Source organism: Bombina bombina, chromosome 1 (assembly GCF_027579735.1).
Source record: "Bombina bombina isolate aBomBom1 chromosome 1, aBomBom1.pri, whole genome shotgun sequence".
In the NCBI taxonomy this organism is placed as follows: domain Eukaryota; kingdom Metazoa; phylum Chordata; class Amphibia; order Anura; family Bombinatoridae; genus Bombina; species Bombina bombina.
This window is the reverse complement of record NC_069499.1, coordinates 1,501,281,630-1,501,300,689: the sequence shown is the minus strand read 5'-3', so window position 1 is coordinate 1,501,300,689 and position 19,060 is coordinate 1,501,281,630. Positions and strand designations below refer to the sequence as shown.

Sequence of the window (19,060 nt, the reverse complement as noted above, 5' to 3'; positions counted from 1 at the left end):
CTTCAAAGTTAGTCTAGATTTATGATGGGCAATCCACTGATTGGGTCTATTGTCTCCTAAATGATAGTATTCAACATTTTAAAGCTTTTTTTTCAGCTCTGATTTCACAGGACATCAAAATAGCTCAATTATAATTAAGCCACAGAGAGACAATTAAATTTTTCTAAGCGTGTAGCTTATCAAAATTATTGGCAAATATATTATTCACCCTGATAATCCAGGAAGACAACAGACTACTAAGAATCCCAAGATAGGTAATATAGAAAAAACTATTGAAGAGACACTCAAGTCAAAATTAAACTTTCATGATTCAGAAAGAGCAGAAATTTTAAACAACTATCCAATTTACTTACATTAACAAAATGTGCACAGTCTTTTTATATTTACACTTTTTGAGTCACCAGCTCCTACTGAGCATATGCAAGAATTCACAGAATATACGTATATGCAATTGTGATTGGCTGTTGGATGTCACATGATACAGGGGAGTGGAAATAGACATGACTGAAATTTTCCAGAAACATATATTTAAAAGTGTTATTGCTTTGTCTTTTTATCATGCCTTTACTGATTATGTAAATCTACTGTATTTACTAATCCTTTAAAGGTATACTAAACTCAATTTTTTTCTTTTATGATTCGGATAGAGCATGCATTTTTAGGCAACGTTCTAATTTACTTCTATTATCAATCTTCGTTCTCTTGGTATTTGAAAAAGCAGAAATTAAAGGTTAGGAGCCAGCCTATTTTTTATTCAGCACCTGGATAGCACTTGCTGATTGGTGGCTACATTTAGCTACCAATCAGCAAGTGGTACCCAGGTGCTAAAAACAAAATGGGCCGGCTCCTAAGCTTTCATTCCTGCTTTTTCAAATACAGATATCAAAAGAATGAAGAAAAATTGTTAATAGGAGTAAATTAGAAAGTTGTGTAAAATTGCATGCTCTATTTGAATCATAAAAGAAAAAAAACACATAAATTTATGCTTACCAGATAAATTCCTTTCCTTCCTGGCAGGGAGAGTCAACGACTTCATTCCTTACTGTTGGGAAATACAACACCTGGCCACCAGGAGGAGGCAAAGACACCCCAGCCAAAGGTTTAAATATCCCTCCCACTTCTCCTATCCCCCAGTCATTCTGCTGAGGGAAAAAAGGAAAAGTAGGAGAAACATCAGGGTATAAAGGTGCCAGAAGAAATAGTATAAAAAAAGGAGCCGCCCATCAAAAATAAATAACAGCGGGGTCGTTGACTCTCCCTACCAGAAAGGAAAGGAATTTATCTGGTAAGCATAAATTATGTTTTCCTTCCATAAGGCAGGGAGAGTCTACGACTTCATTCCTTACTGTTGGGAAAACTATACCCAAGCTCCAGAGGACACTGAAGGAATAACGGGAGAGAACAAAAAAAAGAGGCGGACCCTATTCTGAGGGCACCACAGCCTGCAAAACTTTTCTCCCGAAAGCTGCTTCAGCCGAAGCAAACAAATAAAACTTGTAAAATTTAGAAAAAGTGTGTAAGGAGGACCAGGTAGCCGCTTTACAAATCTGATCCATAGAGGCTTCGTTCTTAAAAGCCCAGGAGGAAGCCACTGCTCTAGTGGAATAAGCCGTAATCCTCTCAAGAAGCGTCGCCCCGCTGTCTCATAAGCTAAGCAGATGACACTCCTCAACCAGAAAGATAGGGAAGTTGTAGTAGCCTTTTTCCCCTTACGCTTCCCCGTATAGATGACAAAGAGGAAGATTGTCTGAATTCCTTAGTAGCCTGAAGATAGAACTTCAAGGCACAAACCACATCCAGATTGTGAAGCAAGCATTCCTTTGCTGAAGAAGGATTAGTACACAAAGAAGGAACAACAATTTCTTGATTAATGTTACAATCCGACACCACCTTAGTATGTAAAACCGCCTTATTAGCATGGAAAACAAGATAAGGGGGTCACATTGCAAAGCAGAAATCTCAGAAACTCTGCGCGCAGAGGCAATAGCCAACAAAAAAAGAACCTTCCAAGATAACAATTTTATGTCAACAGTATACATAGGATCAATCAGAGCCTGCTGCAAAACACTAAGAACAAGATTGAGGCCCCGAGGCGAAGCACCAGATCTAAACACAGGTCTGATCCTAGTCAGAGCCTTAACAAAGAAATTCACATCCAGAAGCTCAGCCAATCTCTTGTGGAGTAACACTAACAGGGTTAATATCTTTCCCTTCAGGGAACTAGCAGATAGACCCTTCTCCAGTCCATCCTGGAAAAAAGATAAAATTCTGGCAACCTTAACCTTATTCCAGGAAAAGTCACACACACTTCACACCAGTACAAGTAAGTCCTCCACACTTTATGGTAGATAAGACGAGTAACTGGCTTACGAGCCTGAACCAGAGTGTCGATAACACTGTCAGAAAACCCTCTCTTGGCTAAGACTGAGCGTTCAATCTCCACGCAGTCAGCCTCAGAGAATCTTGATTTTGATGAACGAAGGGACCCTGTATCAGCAGATCTCTGCGACAAGGTAACCTCCATTAAGGAAATGAGGACATCCCCACCAGATCCGCAAACCAGGTCCTTCTCGGCCATGATGGAGCAATCATAATCATTGATGCTCTCCTGCTTCATGCAAGCCACCACACGAGGGAGAAGTGATAATGTAGGAAAAAGATATATCAGTCTGAAACTCCATGGTACTGATACAACATCTATCAGTTCCGTTTGAGGATCCCTCGACCACGACCTGTACCTGGGTAGCTTGGTATTGAGGCGGGATGCCATGAGATTTATCTCCGGCATCCCCACTCGCTGCATATCTCTGCAAACACCTCAGGGTGGAGAGACCATTCCCCTGGGTGAAAGGATTGCCTGCTGAGGAAGTCCGCTTCCCAGTTGATGCGGAATGTAGATCGCTAACAGCATACATTTGTGAGTCTCCACCCACTCTAGTATCTGAGATACTTCCCTCATAGCCAAGGGGCTTTTCGTTCCCCCCCTGATAGTTGATATAGGCAACCAAGGTTATATTGTCTGATTGGAATCTGATAAACTGGGACAAACCCAGAAGGTGCCAAGTCTTCAAGGCATTGAAGATTGCCCGGAGTTCCAATATATTGATCGGAAGGGAGGACTCCTCTTGAGTCCACAGCCCTTGTGCCTTCTTGGCATCAAAAAATGGCTCCCAGTCGGAAAGGCTTGCGCCCGTAGTCACAATCGCCAAGGACGGTCTCAAGAAGCACGTACCTTGGGATGGATGACCTGGACAGAGCCACCAAGAGAGCGAATCTCTCAAAAGGCTGTCCAGCACAATCTGTTGAAACAGATCTGAATGGTCGCCGTTTCATTGTCTCAGCTTGCATAGTTGTAAGGGTCTGAGCCAGAATCTGGCAAAGGGAATGATGTCCATACAGGACACCATGAGTCCAATCACCTTCATTAACTGGGCCACTGAGGGTCTTAAGGAGGCCTGGAGGGCAAGACATGCAGTAGTTGGCTTGCAACGTCTCTGATGTGTGAGAAATATTCTTATGGATATGGAGTATATTATTGTCCCCAGAAAATTCACCCTTGTACTTGGAGTAAGAGTACTATTTTCCAAGTTTATCTTCCATCCATGTGATCAAAGAAGACTGAGAAGGGACTCAGAGTCTTCTTCTGCTAGACAAAAAGATGGTGCCTAAACCAAGATATCGTCCAGGTAAGGCGCTACTGCAATACCTTGTGTTCTGGCAACGGCTAGAAGAGCCCCCAGAATCTTCAAAAATATCCTTGGAGCAGTAGCTAGGCCAAACGGAAGAGCTATGAACTGGAAGTGCTGGTCCAGAAAGGCAAACCTCAGGAACTGAAAATGTTACCTGTGTATCGAAACGTGAAGGTATGCATCCTTCAGGTCTATGGTGGTCATAAACTGTCCTTCCTGAACCAGAGAAAGGATTGACCGTATTGTCTCCATCTTGAAAGAGGGAACACTCAAAAACTTGTTTAGTCACTTTAGGTCCAGAATTGGACGAAAAGTTCCCTCTTTTTTTGGAACCACAAAAAGGTTTGAATAAAACCCCAAAGCTCTTTCTGTTGTAGGTACCGGGACAATTACTCCTAGAGAGGAAAGATCCCTGACACAACCTAAAAAGGCAGTCCTCTTTTCTGGTTTTGTAGACAGTCTGGAGAGTAGGAATCTGCCCCTGGGCGGATGAGATTTGAATCCTATCCGGTATCCCTGAGATACAACCTCCAGAACCCAAGGATCCTGTACATCCTGGAACCAAGCGTCTGGAAAAAAAAAAAAAAACAGTCTGCCCCCTACTCGATACGATCCCAGATCGGGGGCCACCCCTTCATGCCGATTTGGTTTCGGCGGGCTTCTTATTCTGCTTGGACTTATTCCAGGACTGAGCCGGCTTCCAAGTACTCTTGGGCTGCTCGGACCTGGATGAGGATTACTGTTGTAATTTGTCAGAACGAAAGGAACGAAAATTAGACAATTGCCGTCCCTTAGGTCTATTCTTCTTATCCTGCGGTAGTAAAGCACCCTTCCCTCCGGTAACTGTAGAAAACATAAATTATGCTTACCTGATAATTTCATTTTCTACCGTGGGAAAGAGTCCACAGCCGCATTCATTACTTGTGGGAAATAAGAACCTGGCCACCAGGAGGAGGCAAAGACACACCAGCCAAAGGCTCAAATACTCCTCCCACTTCCCCTATCACCCAGTCATTCTGCAGAGGAACAAGGACCAGTGGAAGAAATATCAAGGTGAAAGGGTGCCAGAAGACTATACACGATAAACGCCATAAAAAAAACGTGCAGGGGCTGTGGACTCTTTTCCAAGGAAGAAAATAAAATTATCAAGTAAGCATAATTTATGTTTTTCTTCCTAATGGGAAAGAGTCCACAGCCTCATTCATTACTTGTGGGAAAATTATACCCAAGCCAAAGAGGACACTGAATGACAAGAACAGGAGGGTAAGAGGGCACCAGGACTGAACCACATCCCATAAATAAAGTCCCGCTTTATCCAAAAGCAGGGAGCAAAAACATGAAGAAAAAAAGGGCCCCAAGGACACAAATGACAGTCCCAAGCCTGGGTAAAACCCACATGCAACACCACCGAGCCAACAGGACTCAAAGCGCACTATCGCTCAAAGGCAGATCCCATACACATGCCCCCATAAGGGAACCCTAACCAACAACTCCCCAAAGGAAGGAAGAAGGATAACTAACCAGAACCCTTTCTTCCAAAAGACAGATTAAACTAGCTTGAAAAAAGGGCATCATCAGCCAAACGCGACCAAGTCGGAGACTGAAAGAGAACAAAAAGTATCTCGAGAAACAGAAAACCGCACAGACTGAGTAGCAGCCATAGTGCAGCCACAGATAAAGGGAAAAAAACCCTTGTCCAGCTCCCCAGCTGGAGGGAACCAAGGAGTTCACCTCAAATCGAAAAAGAGACCTAGGCGCCTCCCTACGAGAATCGCACAGCTCGGGAGAAAAGGAACCAGCAAAAACAAGGTTACTAGACAAAACATCCCCCATGGAGGGAAAATTCAGAGAATCCAAACCTCCCCGAGAGCTCAGAGAGCACCTCATTAGGGACTCACTGCATCCAAAAGAAACAGAGGCAGCTGAAAAGTCAAAAGATGACCAGAACCACAGCTTAGGATCCTGAGATAACCAGGGACGTCCTCAACTGCCGCAAAACCGCCGCAACAAGGACCACCCACACAAGGAAAGACCAACCTGTCAATGACAGGGAAAGGTCCAGGGACAGAGTCCCCCCCCCCCCCCCTTGAACAAGAGGGAGGAAACAACACCAGCCACCTCAAAAGAGTATGACCAGAAACACAGGCAGAGACCCACTAGAAAAGGACAGCGAAAAAACGCAGAACCGATCTCAAGGTGATAGAACCCACAACACAGACCTAAGCTCCGCGAGGGTGGATAAAATTCTGGAAAAAACAGAACCGAAACAAGACGACCCCAATAAAACCGGGTTCCAGCTAGAAGAGACCTCCAGCAGCGAAGGCGGCGAACCAGGTTCCCGCGTGGCAAGTCACAGGCTACCCACCTCACAGCACCGCTGCCGGATCACAGAGAATGCAGGCATGATCCCGTTATGTCTCGCATACCAATAAAGCGCTCCACCGCTAATCCACAAAGAGGATCCTTTAAAAGCGGAACAAAACGAGGTCTAGAGACACTAGGAATCTAAACCACCCAAAAGGTAGCAAGAAGACCAAAGCCCAAAAATCGCCCCTGAAAGGAGAGCCAGAAGCGACGCAGCGGAAGCCACCGACCAAGCCCTGGGAATAGAGTGGCACGCCCAATCTCTCCCGGTATGCGGACCCGAAGGTCCGGATGTAGATGCATAGTGTAGTTTGTGAAAACAAACAATAAATCAAAACACTCAAGGTCCCGCCGGACCCGCCAGACGCAGCATTTGTCACTGACAACTCAACAAAGAGCACACAAATTCCGGACCCAATAGTCCGCGAACAACTTCCAAGGAAGTAATAAAAAGCAAGTCCATCCCAGAAATTCCTGAAGGAATAATCAAATAATAAAAATATATATATCCTAACCGGATGATGGTCAGGAATGCGGAAGCATAAAAACCCAGCGTAACAACGCCCGGTCATAAGGTAAACCGCAAAGTCCAAAAAGTCGCGCCAGAAAAATGCGGCAACTAGGCCCCACTAAATCCTTCAAGCAATTCTCCTGTCTCAGCCTCAGAGCCAATACCCACTACACCAAGCAGGGAACTCACATAAAAAACATGATTAAGGAACCCCACCATGTTCACAAATCCCCCCTAAGGAAGAAATTATCCCATGATTCCCAGATCCGTACAGAGGAGTCTCACTGAGACCCATACCTATCTGTAACACAGCAACATAACATTCATATTGATAAAATGATACGATCTTACCGGAATCTACGCCGTGGAACAGGAACACGGCCCTTCAAGTGTGACGGATAGTAGTGTCGCCTCCGTCATGGACTTGAGAGAAGACAGCAGGTAGCGAAGCGAAGGATCGGCAACGCCAAGTGCTAGAGGAGCTGTTAATATGAGTCAGGATGGTGTCGCAGAGAGAACTCCCATTGCATCTCCGGACTCTAACATTCGCCCAGGCCCTCACTGAGAGACTAACAGGACTACTTAAAACTCCTGTCCCATTGCAAAGAGTACTACCCTCAATGAGACACTGTCAGGGTGCCAGGAATCAGACTGAAACGAGAAGTGCAAAAATAATCACACCTTTATTAATAGCAAAAAATAATAAATGTCCACAAATAAAATAACAAGCCAGGAATCAAAACCAGAGCTGGTAGTCAGATGAGCCGAGTCAGGAGCCAAAGCGAATAGTCAGACGAGCCGGAATCAGGAACAAGGAGAACAGCAAAGTCAAGAACAAGCCAGGGATCAGGAACCAGGAGGGATGTCAGACAGCCAGGTTATACACAGGAGCTCTCAAAAACAGGTCTGAGACAACGCAAGGGCAAAGCATATTAAACAGAGGCCCTTTAAATAATAAGTGATGACATCACAATTCTGAGACTGCATCCTGTCTCACACGGATAATGTACACCAGTTTGGCAATAAAAGGAAGTGCAGGAAATGAGCAGCATCACACAGTATGCACCTGAGTCAGCAAGAGAGGTGAGTAAAATGGCTGCCAGCAGCACATGGCAAGCAACACAGGGAAAAAACCCTGACAGACACACACTTATTGCAAAAATAAATAAAAATACTTTCTTTAAAAAATAAAACTTCTGACACTTCTCTGCCAACCTCCTAGGACGAAAGGCAAAGAATGACTGGGGGTTAGGAGAAGTGGGAGGAGTATTTGAGCCTTTGGCTGGTGTGTCTTTGCCTCCTCCTGGTGGCCAGGTTCTTATTTCCCACAAGTAATGAATGCAGCAGTGGACTCTTTCCCATTAGTCAGAAAATAGTGTAGTCCAGCCCTGGACCGAATAAAATCTTCCCATTGAAAGAAAGAGAAAGGAGTCTGGATTTAGAAGTCATATCTGCAGACCAAGACTTCAACCAGAGGCTAGGACCGCAAAGCCAGAAGCTTTTGCATTTAGGCGAATAATCTGCATATTTGCGTTAGATGAAGGAGTTAGCAATTCTCAGAGCTTTAATTCTCTCCTGAATAACCTCGAGGGGAGTCTCCACCTCAATGAGCCCCGACAGAGTGTCGCACTAGTAGGTAGCTCCTCCAGCAACCGCGGCTACAGCTTTCACCAGTTAAAATAAAAACCACGTATGTTGAAACATCTTCCTCAGAAAAGTTTCTATTTTCTTATCCATAGGCTCTCTAAAAGAAGAACTATCCTCCAGAGGGATAGTAGTATCCTTAGCCAGGGTAGAAATTGCACCATCCACCTTAGGGATGGAGCCACACAAATCTAATTGAGAGTCAGGGACCGGGAATAATTTTTTAAAAGTAGACAAGGGGGGAAAAAGTTCCTATTCTTTCCCATTCGTTACTAATAATGTTCGCCATCTTAACTGGCACAGAAAAAGTCAGAGGGACCTTCATGTCTTCATAAACCCTGTCTAATTTAGGGATCTTAGGTTCCTCAGGGAGTTTAGCCTCTGGAACCTCTAGTGTACCTACCTACTTTAATAAAAAACGCAGATGCTCAATTTTAAATCTAGAGTCTCAGAAAGTTCACCCTCTGAAGCTACAGAGGTTAACTCATCCTCGGATAGCTGGGACAAAGTAGTTAAATCCGACAAATATTTAAATAATTCTAGGTCAGGAGAACTATGTTTAGCCTAGCTGTTACCTTTGCTAGAGGGAGGTAAGGCACTCATGGCCGCAGACACCGCCAATTTTAACTGTGCAATAAAGTCTGCAGGAAAAAGTCCCCTCCAGATGGAGGATTAGTTGAGCAGCGGGGAACTGCATGTGGAGTGGGTAGTGTAAAAAGGGTAGAAATCTCTCAGGACAAATATTCCTGAGAGGTAGACGGCTCAGAGGGGTAATAGCGCTAAGCGTATTAGCAGACTTGTCTCTCTTCTTAGACTTTAGAACAGTGTGTAGGCAAATGGAACAAAATTGAGCAGGCCTCCTTACAATGTAAACAGGAATTATTAATCAGTACAGAAAAGCGGAACCTTCTAATGTAGTATCAGAGTCCTCCATAGCTAAGATTTATCCATAGAAGGACACACAAAAATAACGCTTTTATTAAAAAAAACAGCACCTTTATAATCCCAATGGCTGGGGCACTCACCACCTCCTAGACCCAGACAGCTAAGAGTGAAAACGCTCTCATTAAGAGTGATGTCTGGTGCAGGATCGTAAGAAAAATAAAAGACTGTCCCCGGTCACGTTGTGCGCAGGACAGGACTTCCCCTGCTATGAAAAATGCGCTAAGCTATTATGAGCTGTGCAACACTCAAAAACGAAAGTGAAACCTGTTTGTTCTAAGTCAAAAGCACACAGTCTATGAGCCCCAAAACTCTCAAATTAAAGCAGTTATAAATAACCCCTAGCTGTTCAGATAATCTCCCTGAAGGAGATACTAACCCTTGATCCTATCGAGGCATAAAGGAGCCACACTGTGACCCTGTATAGCAAAAGTGTATATATAAAACGGTCTTACCCTCCAGGATCCATGCTGTGGAACAGGCACAGCCTCTCAAGTGTGACAGTCTTGCAGCAACGCTCTGACATGGACTTGAGTGTGTAACAGAAAGCAGTGAAACTCGTCAACACTGATTGCTTAGGAGCAGTTTGGATGGGTTGGCAGAAAAACTTTCCCTTCATCTCCAGACTCTAACTTTCATCAATACTCTCACTGAGAGGTTGGCATGATTAGTTAAAACTCCAGTCCTTTCTTGAAGGGAACATACCCATTACAGGACTATCCAAATTTTCTGACACTTCTCTGTCTAATAGTGACGAAAGGCAAAGAATGACTAGGGGATAGGGGAAGTAGGAGGGATATTTAAGCCTTTGACTGGGGTGTCTTTGCCTCCTCCTGGTGGCCAGGTGTTGTATTTCCCAACAGTAAGGAATGAAGTTGTGAACTCTCCCTGCCTTATGGAAGGAAATTGAGTTTAGTATCCCTTTAAAGACTGCTTGTAGTTTGCTTTATTATGATGGCACATACAACAAATTTAAAAATTCTAAATATTTAGAATTTAAAGAATTATAGTAATCAAAACAATATCTATTTACTATGTATACAATGAGCCATATTCTTCAAATAATGTATTTTGTTAATTTTTATTTTCCACTGACAGCATGTGACCAAATTTACACATTAATTTAAGATGTATATAATTTAATTTTACTTTATACACAATTATAAAACACAAAATATAATACAAAGTATGTCTTTAATAAAACTGTCATTATATTGAGGACCTTATTAAATGCAATGTAATGAGAATAGTTTTTATCATGTGATAGCCATCAGCAAATCACAGATTCTTATGTTTACACTGTCTGCTCTTGCAACGGGCCCGCGCTATTATTAGCGGGAGTATGCTGCAGCGCGGCCAGAGCCACACTGTATGTAAAGATGCACAGTTGGTTCAGCGAGCTAAGGACCACACTGCTCAAGATCTTACGCAGTCCAAATATGCTAATGAAGTGGGATCCGCTGCTGCAGGAGAAAAGGCAACTACATGATTGTTTTGCCCTTTCATTCGGACTGAACCTTTGGCTTTGAACCCTGGTCTGTTTCTGGACAATGCTTCTAAACTATCTACCATAAGGAGTTTCCTGTTCTCTACGATACTGGTTCTAGCCACTTAAACAGGTAACTTGGTTGTTGTTGTCTTATATACTGAAGTTAAACTAACTGACCTGTAGTTACTAGATTCTTCCTGAATGCCCTTTTTATAAAGGGAATTCACTATTCTCCAATCATCTGGAACAACTCCTAACAATATTGACTGATCCAACAGATCAGTTAAAAGGACCATTAAACACAGTAACATTGCATAATCAGTAAATACATAGTAGTAGACTCATTTTAAAGTTTTTTCCCTCCCACTGAATCATGTGATAGCAATAAGCCAATCACAAAATGCATATACATATATCCTGCGAATTTGGCACATGCTCAGTAGAAGCTGGTGCATGTGCATATAAAAAGATTGTACACATTTAGATAATGTAAGTGAATTGGAAAGTTGTTTAAGATTGTGTGCTCTATCTGAATATTGAAAGTTTAATTTTGACACAGATCTAGCACAGATCAAAGTTCCTTTAAAACTCTTGGATGAATCTTGGATGAATATTATCATGACCTATTGACATTTTTACTTTAATTTGTTATAATTTTAATAAAACCTCTTCTTCTGTAAAAAGATTAGTGCTAAATACATTTTCATTTTTAGTAGCATCCCTCAATGTAGACCTATCCTCACAATCTTTTGTGAAGAGAAAAACAGAAGTAATAATTAAGAAGGTCTGCAATTTGCTTATTTCCCACCATTCTTATGTTTTACTATTCCACCCTTAAAGGGATGGTAAACTCTCCCCTTTTTAAAATCAGATCTGGAATGTTAGTGATATTTTAGATGGAGTTTAATTTATCAGATGTAATGAAGATGCACTATAACTTACTTTTTAATATAGCTATGAAATTCTAACACTCGGCCGTCCACTTTAAAAGTAAATTTTTCAGTGAGCTAAAGGTTTGAATTGTCCAATCAGTGCTCTCCCCATATGGCACTTTTGTTGTACCTAGCCTAGATCACTGATTCGACAACAATTCAAACTGAAAATTAAAAAATTACTTGAAGCGGGTGGCGGAGTGAAGGGTATTATAAATTTCATATCTATCCTTATGCTGATATTTCTAAACAAAATTTAGCCCCATTTCTCACTGACTGTGCCATTTTCTCTACTGCATGCGCTTAAGCCTTCCTAATTAACTGCTTCGTTTTTTTTAGAGTGTCCATATTTGCATATTATCATTTGCCTTTTACACTTATTACATTGAGTACCTTACAAAACTCAATGTAGAGGAGAGTGCAATTCATGTTAGACATTACATTTTCTAGTTTAATATATAGCAACATCTGTATGAAATTTAAACTAAACAGATCAAATGGAAATGTCCAACCTTGACTAAGTTAAATAAATAAAATACAAGGCATAGGATTCATAAAAGTCTAATTTCATTTTCTACTGCAGCGTACACTTGTATTCAAGCATTCTAATCCAGAAAAAAAGAAAACGCCTTACGCAATTTATAAAGCTTATTATATGATTATAAATTTTGCAACATACCTTGCAGCATTGCATTAGCAGGTTTATTTAAATATAAGATTTAACCCATATACTCTAATAATAACTTAAAGAGACAGTCAACTCAAATTTTTTTATTGTTTAAAAATATAGATAATCCCTTGTTACCCATTCTCCAGTTTTGCACAGAAAACACTGTTATATTAATACACTTTTTAACCTCTGTGATTACCTTGTATCTAAGCCTCTTCGGACAGCCCCCTGATCACATGACTTTTTATTTATTATCTATTGACTTGGATTTAAAGGGATACTGAACCCAAAATTTTTTCTTTTGTGATTCAGATAGAGCATGCAATTTTAAGCAACTTTCTAATTTACTCCTATTATCAAATTTTCTTTATTTTATTGGTATCTTTATTTGAAATGCAAAAATGTAAGTTTAGATGCCGGCCCATTTTTGGTGAACAACCTGGGTTGTTCTTGCTGATTGGTGGATAAATTCATCCACCAATGAATAAGTGCTTTCCAGGGTCCTGAACCAAACAAATAGCTTAGATGCCGTCTTTTTCAAATAAACATAGAAAGTGAACAAAGAAAAATTGATAATAGGAGTAAATTAGAAAGTTGCTTAAAATTGCATGCTCTATCTGAATCATGAAAAAAAAAATTGGGTTCAGTGTCCCTTTAAGTCATTTAGTGCTGTGTTGTGCAGAACCCATGGGTATGAGGACAATGTTATCTATATCACCCACATGAACTATCAGTCCCATGTTGTGAAATGCTAATAAAAAAGCATGCGATAAAAGGCTGTCTTTAGTGGCTTAGAAACAGACAGAAATTTAGAGGTTTAAATGTTAAAAAGCATATTAATATAACAATGTTGGCTGTAGTAAAGGCGTTATCTATCTTTTTATACAATAAAAAAGTTGTGTTAACTATCCCTTTAACACTTTTCTGCTGATTAGTAGCAAGTGCAGACAGTCAAAGTTGACTAATTACACTGATTGCTTTTAAAATCTGTAATGACTAATAGAATAAAGAATTTGATCTATAAAACATATACTTTTAATGTGTAAAACCCACTTTGCTTCTATTATGAAATGTTCTTCATTCTCATGCTATCCTTTTTTTTTTTTAAAAAGCAGATAGGAAGGTGTAGGAGCGTGCACGTGACTAGAACAATATTTGGCAGCCGTTTAATAACTATGTTATACAATTGTAAAAACAGTAGGTGGCAGCATTGTGTGCAGTGCTCCAGAAAGGGTTACGCTACCTATCTAGATATCTCTTCAACAGAGAATAACATGGACTAAATTTGATAATAGAAGCAAATTTATTTTATTTTTTTTTAAAAATTGGTGTTCAGTCTGATTCGGGAAATACATTTTTGGGGGTTTTATGTCCCTTTAAAATTCACCAGCAGCCTATGAGAGCCTTCAATCTATGTTTATTTGGAAAATCTAATGACAACATTTTTGGGGTATAAATACAATCAGCTGAATTCATTAATAGTGGATTCCTATTGTTTTACCTCCCTTCTTTACTAAATGTAATTTTTTTGCATTTTTAGGAAAGAACAAGATAAAAGATGGAAGAGATTAACTGTTCTATTAAATGATTGCTGGTACAAATATATTTTTAATTATTAAGAAATAAGTTAAATTAAACAAACTGATTAATTATTACATAAACTATAAACATTTTCCACAATAAAAACACAAATAGGTTGTGCCACGTATTTTACTATAAACACAAGGCCTGAATAACCTTATGTATGTAATGTATCGGTTTGTTACAACCACTAAAAACGTATTATATTGTAGTCTTGACCAAGCTCAGAGTAAACAACACTTAAGAAAAGGAGAATGTGCTCTGTTTGAATACAAAAAGTGCACGAGCCCTAACAGGATATGTGTGTATGCTGCATAAAACTCTAATAACTTTTACTAGAAGCATTTTTTCTAACGGAAGTACATTATGAAAATGCTTATAATTCAAAATGAACTGCACCAAAGCACATTTTATTTTTGATCTTTCTATCCCTGGTGCCTAGGTTTGTCAAGCCCTGCATTAGAGCATGTCATTTTAACACTAGTGAGTAGCGACCCTGAAATGCTGCGTGTTTAAAACCTCACTTAGAAGTTAAACAAATAGTTTAAGTACTGTTCGGAAGCCACAGAGAATGGCGGATAAAAATGCTAATTGGGTTACCGGCAGTTTTCTGCTTGAGACCGGCAGTGCTCTACTATGTGTTTAATCCCTTTGTGAATATAATTGAACTAAACGGATTTTACATTTCAAATAACTTGACCCATATTGTTCCTGTTGGCTAAGAGGAAAATGAGAAATCGCACAACAGTCTTGTGATCTACTAGTCAGCTGGCAGAATAACTGCTACACAAGAATATCATGGATCAAAAAAAAAAGTTTATATTTCAATTCAAAAGAAAGTTTCCTGTATTCAGTCCCACTTTATAAGTTTAGAAAATGGGTAAATAATTTGTTGTTGTTTACACACAATTGGACGACAAAATATTGAAACTAAATGAGATCAGGACTCAGTAATAGAAAGCTGCTTTGGCTACGAACAATAACAATAATAAAGAATAATAATAAAATTAACAATACAAGAAATATTGAAAAGAATGAAAACACTTACGTCTGTATCTGGCCCTTTGTCCGCTCCGGGACAAGTGAACGTGACAAATTCATGGCACCTCTTGTGAACCACAAAACAGCAAACTGCAATAAATAAAACAAAATAAAAAGGAGTTGACAATTACTGTTAAAATAAAAAACATCTTTAAACACACACACACACATATATATATATATATATCACACATCAGATAGCTTACTACAGTAAAACCATTGTTGAATTTTTAAGACGTATTCGCCTAGAAATAAGTGTAACTCAATATAAAAGTTAGATGTCCTAGTGTCTGGGATTAACCATTAACTTATGTTAAAGAACATATTACATTGTAACGTATAGGTTTTCTCTTTGGTGTATGTATTTTATTTATTTTTTTATCGACTAGTGTCTACAACAGAACCTACAAAATCATTGCATGATGAGCACATTTGTTTGGCTGTAAGATATTTGCTATTTAAAGGGACATTAAATACATTTCATGTCCCCCTCTGATTTTAGGTGCCACAATTTTGGAACCTAGGTTACCCTTCAGGTATCTGAAGGAGAGTTGCTGCACATGTGCATACACATCAGCATTTGAATGCAGTGAAAGCTAGGTTTCAACATGGCAGCACCTATGACTAGAAGGCTGGGAATAACCTCAATACTATGCTTAATTGCTTATAAAATGTATTTAGTATATAATGTCCCTTTAAGAAGTCAAACAAGTCATGTCATCAGTCTAGAATAAGTTGATATGAGGCATCTTTAAACAAGCAAAAAGAAACCAGGTAAAAACTAAACACAGACCACTATAACGCAAACAAAGATCCCCCAGCCTTGCCCAAAAGCAGCCTAACCCCTCAAAGCTGGCAAACACAATCCTGCAGCAATCACCCAGTTGTACCCTAGGAGACACATGTATGTACAGTACACCACTTAAAGTGATTGTAAACGTTACATGTTTTAAAGGGACACTGAACCCAAATTTTTTTCTTTTGTGATTCAGATAGAGCATGAAATTATAAGCAACTTTCTAATTTACTCCTATTATCAAATTTTCTTTATTCTCTTGGTATCTTTATTTGAAATGCAAGAATGTAAGTTTAGATGCCGGCCCATTTTTGGTGAACAACCTGGGTTGTCCTTGCTGATTGGTGGATAAATTCACCCACCAATAAAAAAAGTGCTGTCCAGAGTGCTCAACCAAAAAAAGCTTAGATTCCTTCTTTTTCAAATAAATAAAAATTGATAATTGGAGTAAATTAAAAAGTTGCTTAAAATTGCATGCTCTATCTGAATCACGAAAGAAAAAAATTGGGTTCAGTGCCCCTTTAAATCAGGTCCAGAATCTAAGCAATATTTCACAGGGACTTTAATTGATCACTGCTAATAAAGATGCACTGGAACCTTCTTTTTAATCTAATTGTGCCATTCTAATACCCTGTGCTCCAGCCACCCATTAGATTTATTTGTAGCTAAGGGTTTGAATTGTTCTCCAATCAGCACTCTAGCCATACGGCACTTTTTTGCAGCTAGAACAATTTTAACCCCTTAGTGACTAGACCATTTTTTAATTATCTTACCCTTAAGGACCAGGGCTATTTTTACATTTTTGCGGTGTTTGTGTTTAGCTGTAATTTTCCTCACTCATTTACTGTACCCACACATATTATATACTGTTTTTTCTCGCCATTAAATGGACTTTCTAAAGATACCATTATTTTCATCTTATCATAATTTACTATCAAAATAAAATATAATGAAAAAATGGGGGGGCTCACTTTTTCTGACTTTGACCCCCAAAATCTGTTACACATCTACAACCACCAAAATACACCCATGCTAAGTAGTTTCTAAATTTTGTCCTGAGTTTACAAATACCCAATATTTACATGTTCTTAGCTTTTTTTGTTTGCAAGTTATAGGGCATTAAGTACAAGTAGTACTTTGCTATTTCCAAACTATTTTTTTTCTTCAAAATTAGCAATAGTTACATTGTAACACTGATATCTTTCAGGAATCCCTGAATAACCCTTTATTTATATATATATATATATATATATATATATATATATATATATATATATATATATATATATATATATATATATATATATATATATATATATATGCAACAAAGTATTGATCTAGGCCCATTTTGGTATATTTCATGCCACCATTTCACTGCCAAAAGCAATCAAATAAAAAAAAAATGTTCACTTTTTCACAATTTTAGGTTTCTCACTGAAATTATTTACAAACAGCTTGCGCAATTATGGCACAAATGGTTGTAACTGCTTCTCTGGGATCCCCTTTGTTCGTTGGCATTACTTTTTGGTAATTAGAAGGCTGTTAAATGCCGCTGCGCACCACACTTATATTATGCCCAGCAGTTAAGAGGTTAATTATGTAGCTTGTATGGTTAATTTTTGCTTTAGTGTAGAGATCAGCCCCCCCACCTGATATATCCCACCCCCTGATCCCTCCCTGACCCCCCTCAAACAGCTCTCTTCCCTCCCCCACCTCACAATTGTCACTGCCATCTTAAGTACTGACAAAAAGTCTGCCAGTACTAAAATAAAAAGGCATTTTTTTTACTTTTTTTTTTTTATTTTTTTATTGATTCTGCAGTGTTGGATCCCCCTTAGCACCCAACCTCCCTGATCCCCCCATACAGCTCTCTAACCCTCCCCCCTCTACCTATTTGCCATCATCTTGGGTACTGGCAGCTGTCTGCCAGTACCTAGTTTGCCAAAAAAAATGTTGGGTTTTTTTTATATTGAATAAACTTCTGTAGTATAGCTGCCCCCCTCAATACCCTACCCCCTCCCAAATCCTTTGCCCAACATTTATTCCCCCCTCCCTCCTTCCCATACATTGCGAGGCATTATTGTGAATGTTGTGCGTGCATGCGCGCACCCCCGCCCCCTCCCGCATGCTCCTGCCTCCTCCGTGCATACTTTAGTAAGACATGATCCGGAACCTAACCAATGATGGGCCATCCACCCGCCTCCCTGCTATGGCTCCCACCCACCAACAATTAGCACCATTACTGGCCGATGCAGAGAGGACCACTGAGTGTCTCTCTCTGCATTGATGGGTAATAAAATGGTATTGCAGGATGCCTCAATATCGAGGCATCACTGCAATACCATGAAAGCGACTGGAAGCAATCACTATTGCTTCCACTGCTTGAAACCCCTGATGACGTATAGGGTACGTCCTTGATCATTAAGTGACAGTTTTTGTAGGATGAACCTTGTACATCCTTGGTCGCTAAGGGGTTAAAATCCTTAGATTCCTAAACTGATTTAAAAAAAACATAACATTTATCATGACTTTAAAGGACCATTAAATGCAGAATAGAATAGTCAACATGTACATAACAAAAGGATAATTCCATAGCTTACTCTTAATTTTAAATAAGTAGTAACATCTTTGTTTGACAATTTTTTTAAAATTCACTTAAATTTGCCACTCCCTGTATCATGTGACAGCCATCAGCCAATAATGGAATTAAAGTATACACTTTAAGCCCTTGCACATGCTCAGTATGAGCTTCTGCCTCAAAGTAAGTCTGCATATAAAATAAACGGTGCACAATTTGATAATGCAAGTAACTTAGAAAGTCTCCTAAAACTGCATGCTCTCTCTGAATTGTAAAAGTCTAATTTTGACTTTAGTGTCCCTTTAAACTAATGCCTTATACTTGAATATCTTGTACTATACTCCAAAAAGAAAAGTATTTTCTCCTTAGACGTGTCTGTTCTGCTGTATACAAACCAATATAATTTATCAAAATTGTAATAGTGATTTAAAAAATAAATATATACCTTTTAAAAAAAGATGCGGCAGATGGCACCGAGAGAGGCCGATGAGACACTAGAGATGAGAAATGTATTGTCTGTGAAGCATCTTTATCTTCTGCCAAACACAGTGTAATTAATAAAAGTGACACAGCAATATCTTAAATATCAGTGTGAGTAAGAAAGGCTGCAGGGAATAGGACGCCATTCAAACAATGCTGAAATGTTTATCTTGCAGTGTGAACAAGCAGATATTTAGTCTTGGAACGTGATCAGCATTGCGCACTCTGTGCTGCTAATTTTCTATGATGATGTTTTGTAATTACAAGAAAATGCGGCTCAATAAAACAAGTGACAAAGAAGAATGTATGCACATAATTTGCACCAGATGGAACACCCAAATGC

General features: G+C 39.5%; 1 protein-coding gene across 3 annotated transcripts in view; it reads right to left on the bottom strand.

The window, feature by feature from the left end:
* Positions 1–19,060, bottom strand: part of PRKCA (protein kinase C alpha) — an 897,250-nt gene that overhangs the window by 514,857 nt on the left and 363,333 nt on the right. For all 3 annotated transcript variants that reach the window (XM_053707823.1, XM_053707833.1, XM_053707842.1), the window contains exon 3: positions 14,871–14,953. In XM_053707823.1, the coding sequence (XP_053563798.1) occupies positions 14,871–14,953 (83 nt within the window). The remainder of the gene's footprint in view (positions 1–14,870; positions 14,954–19,060) is intronic.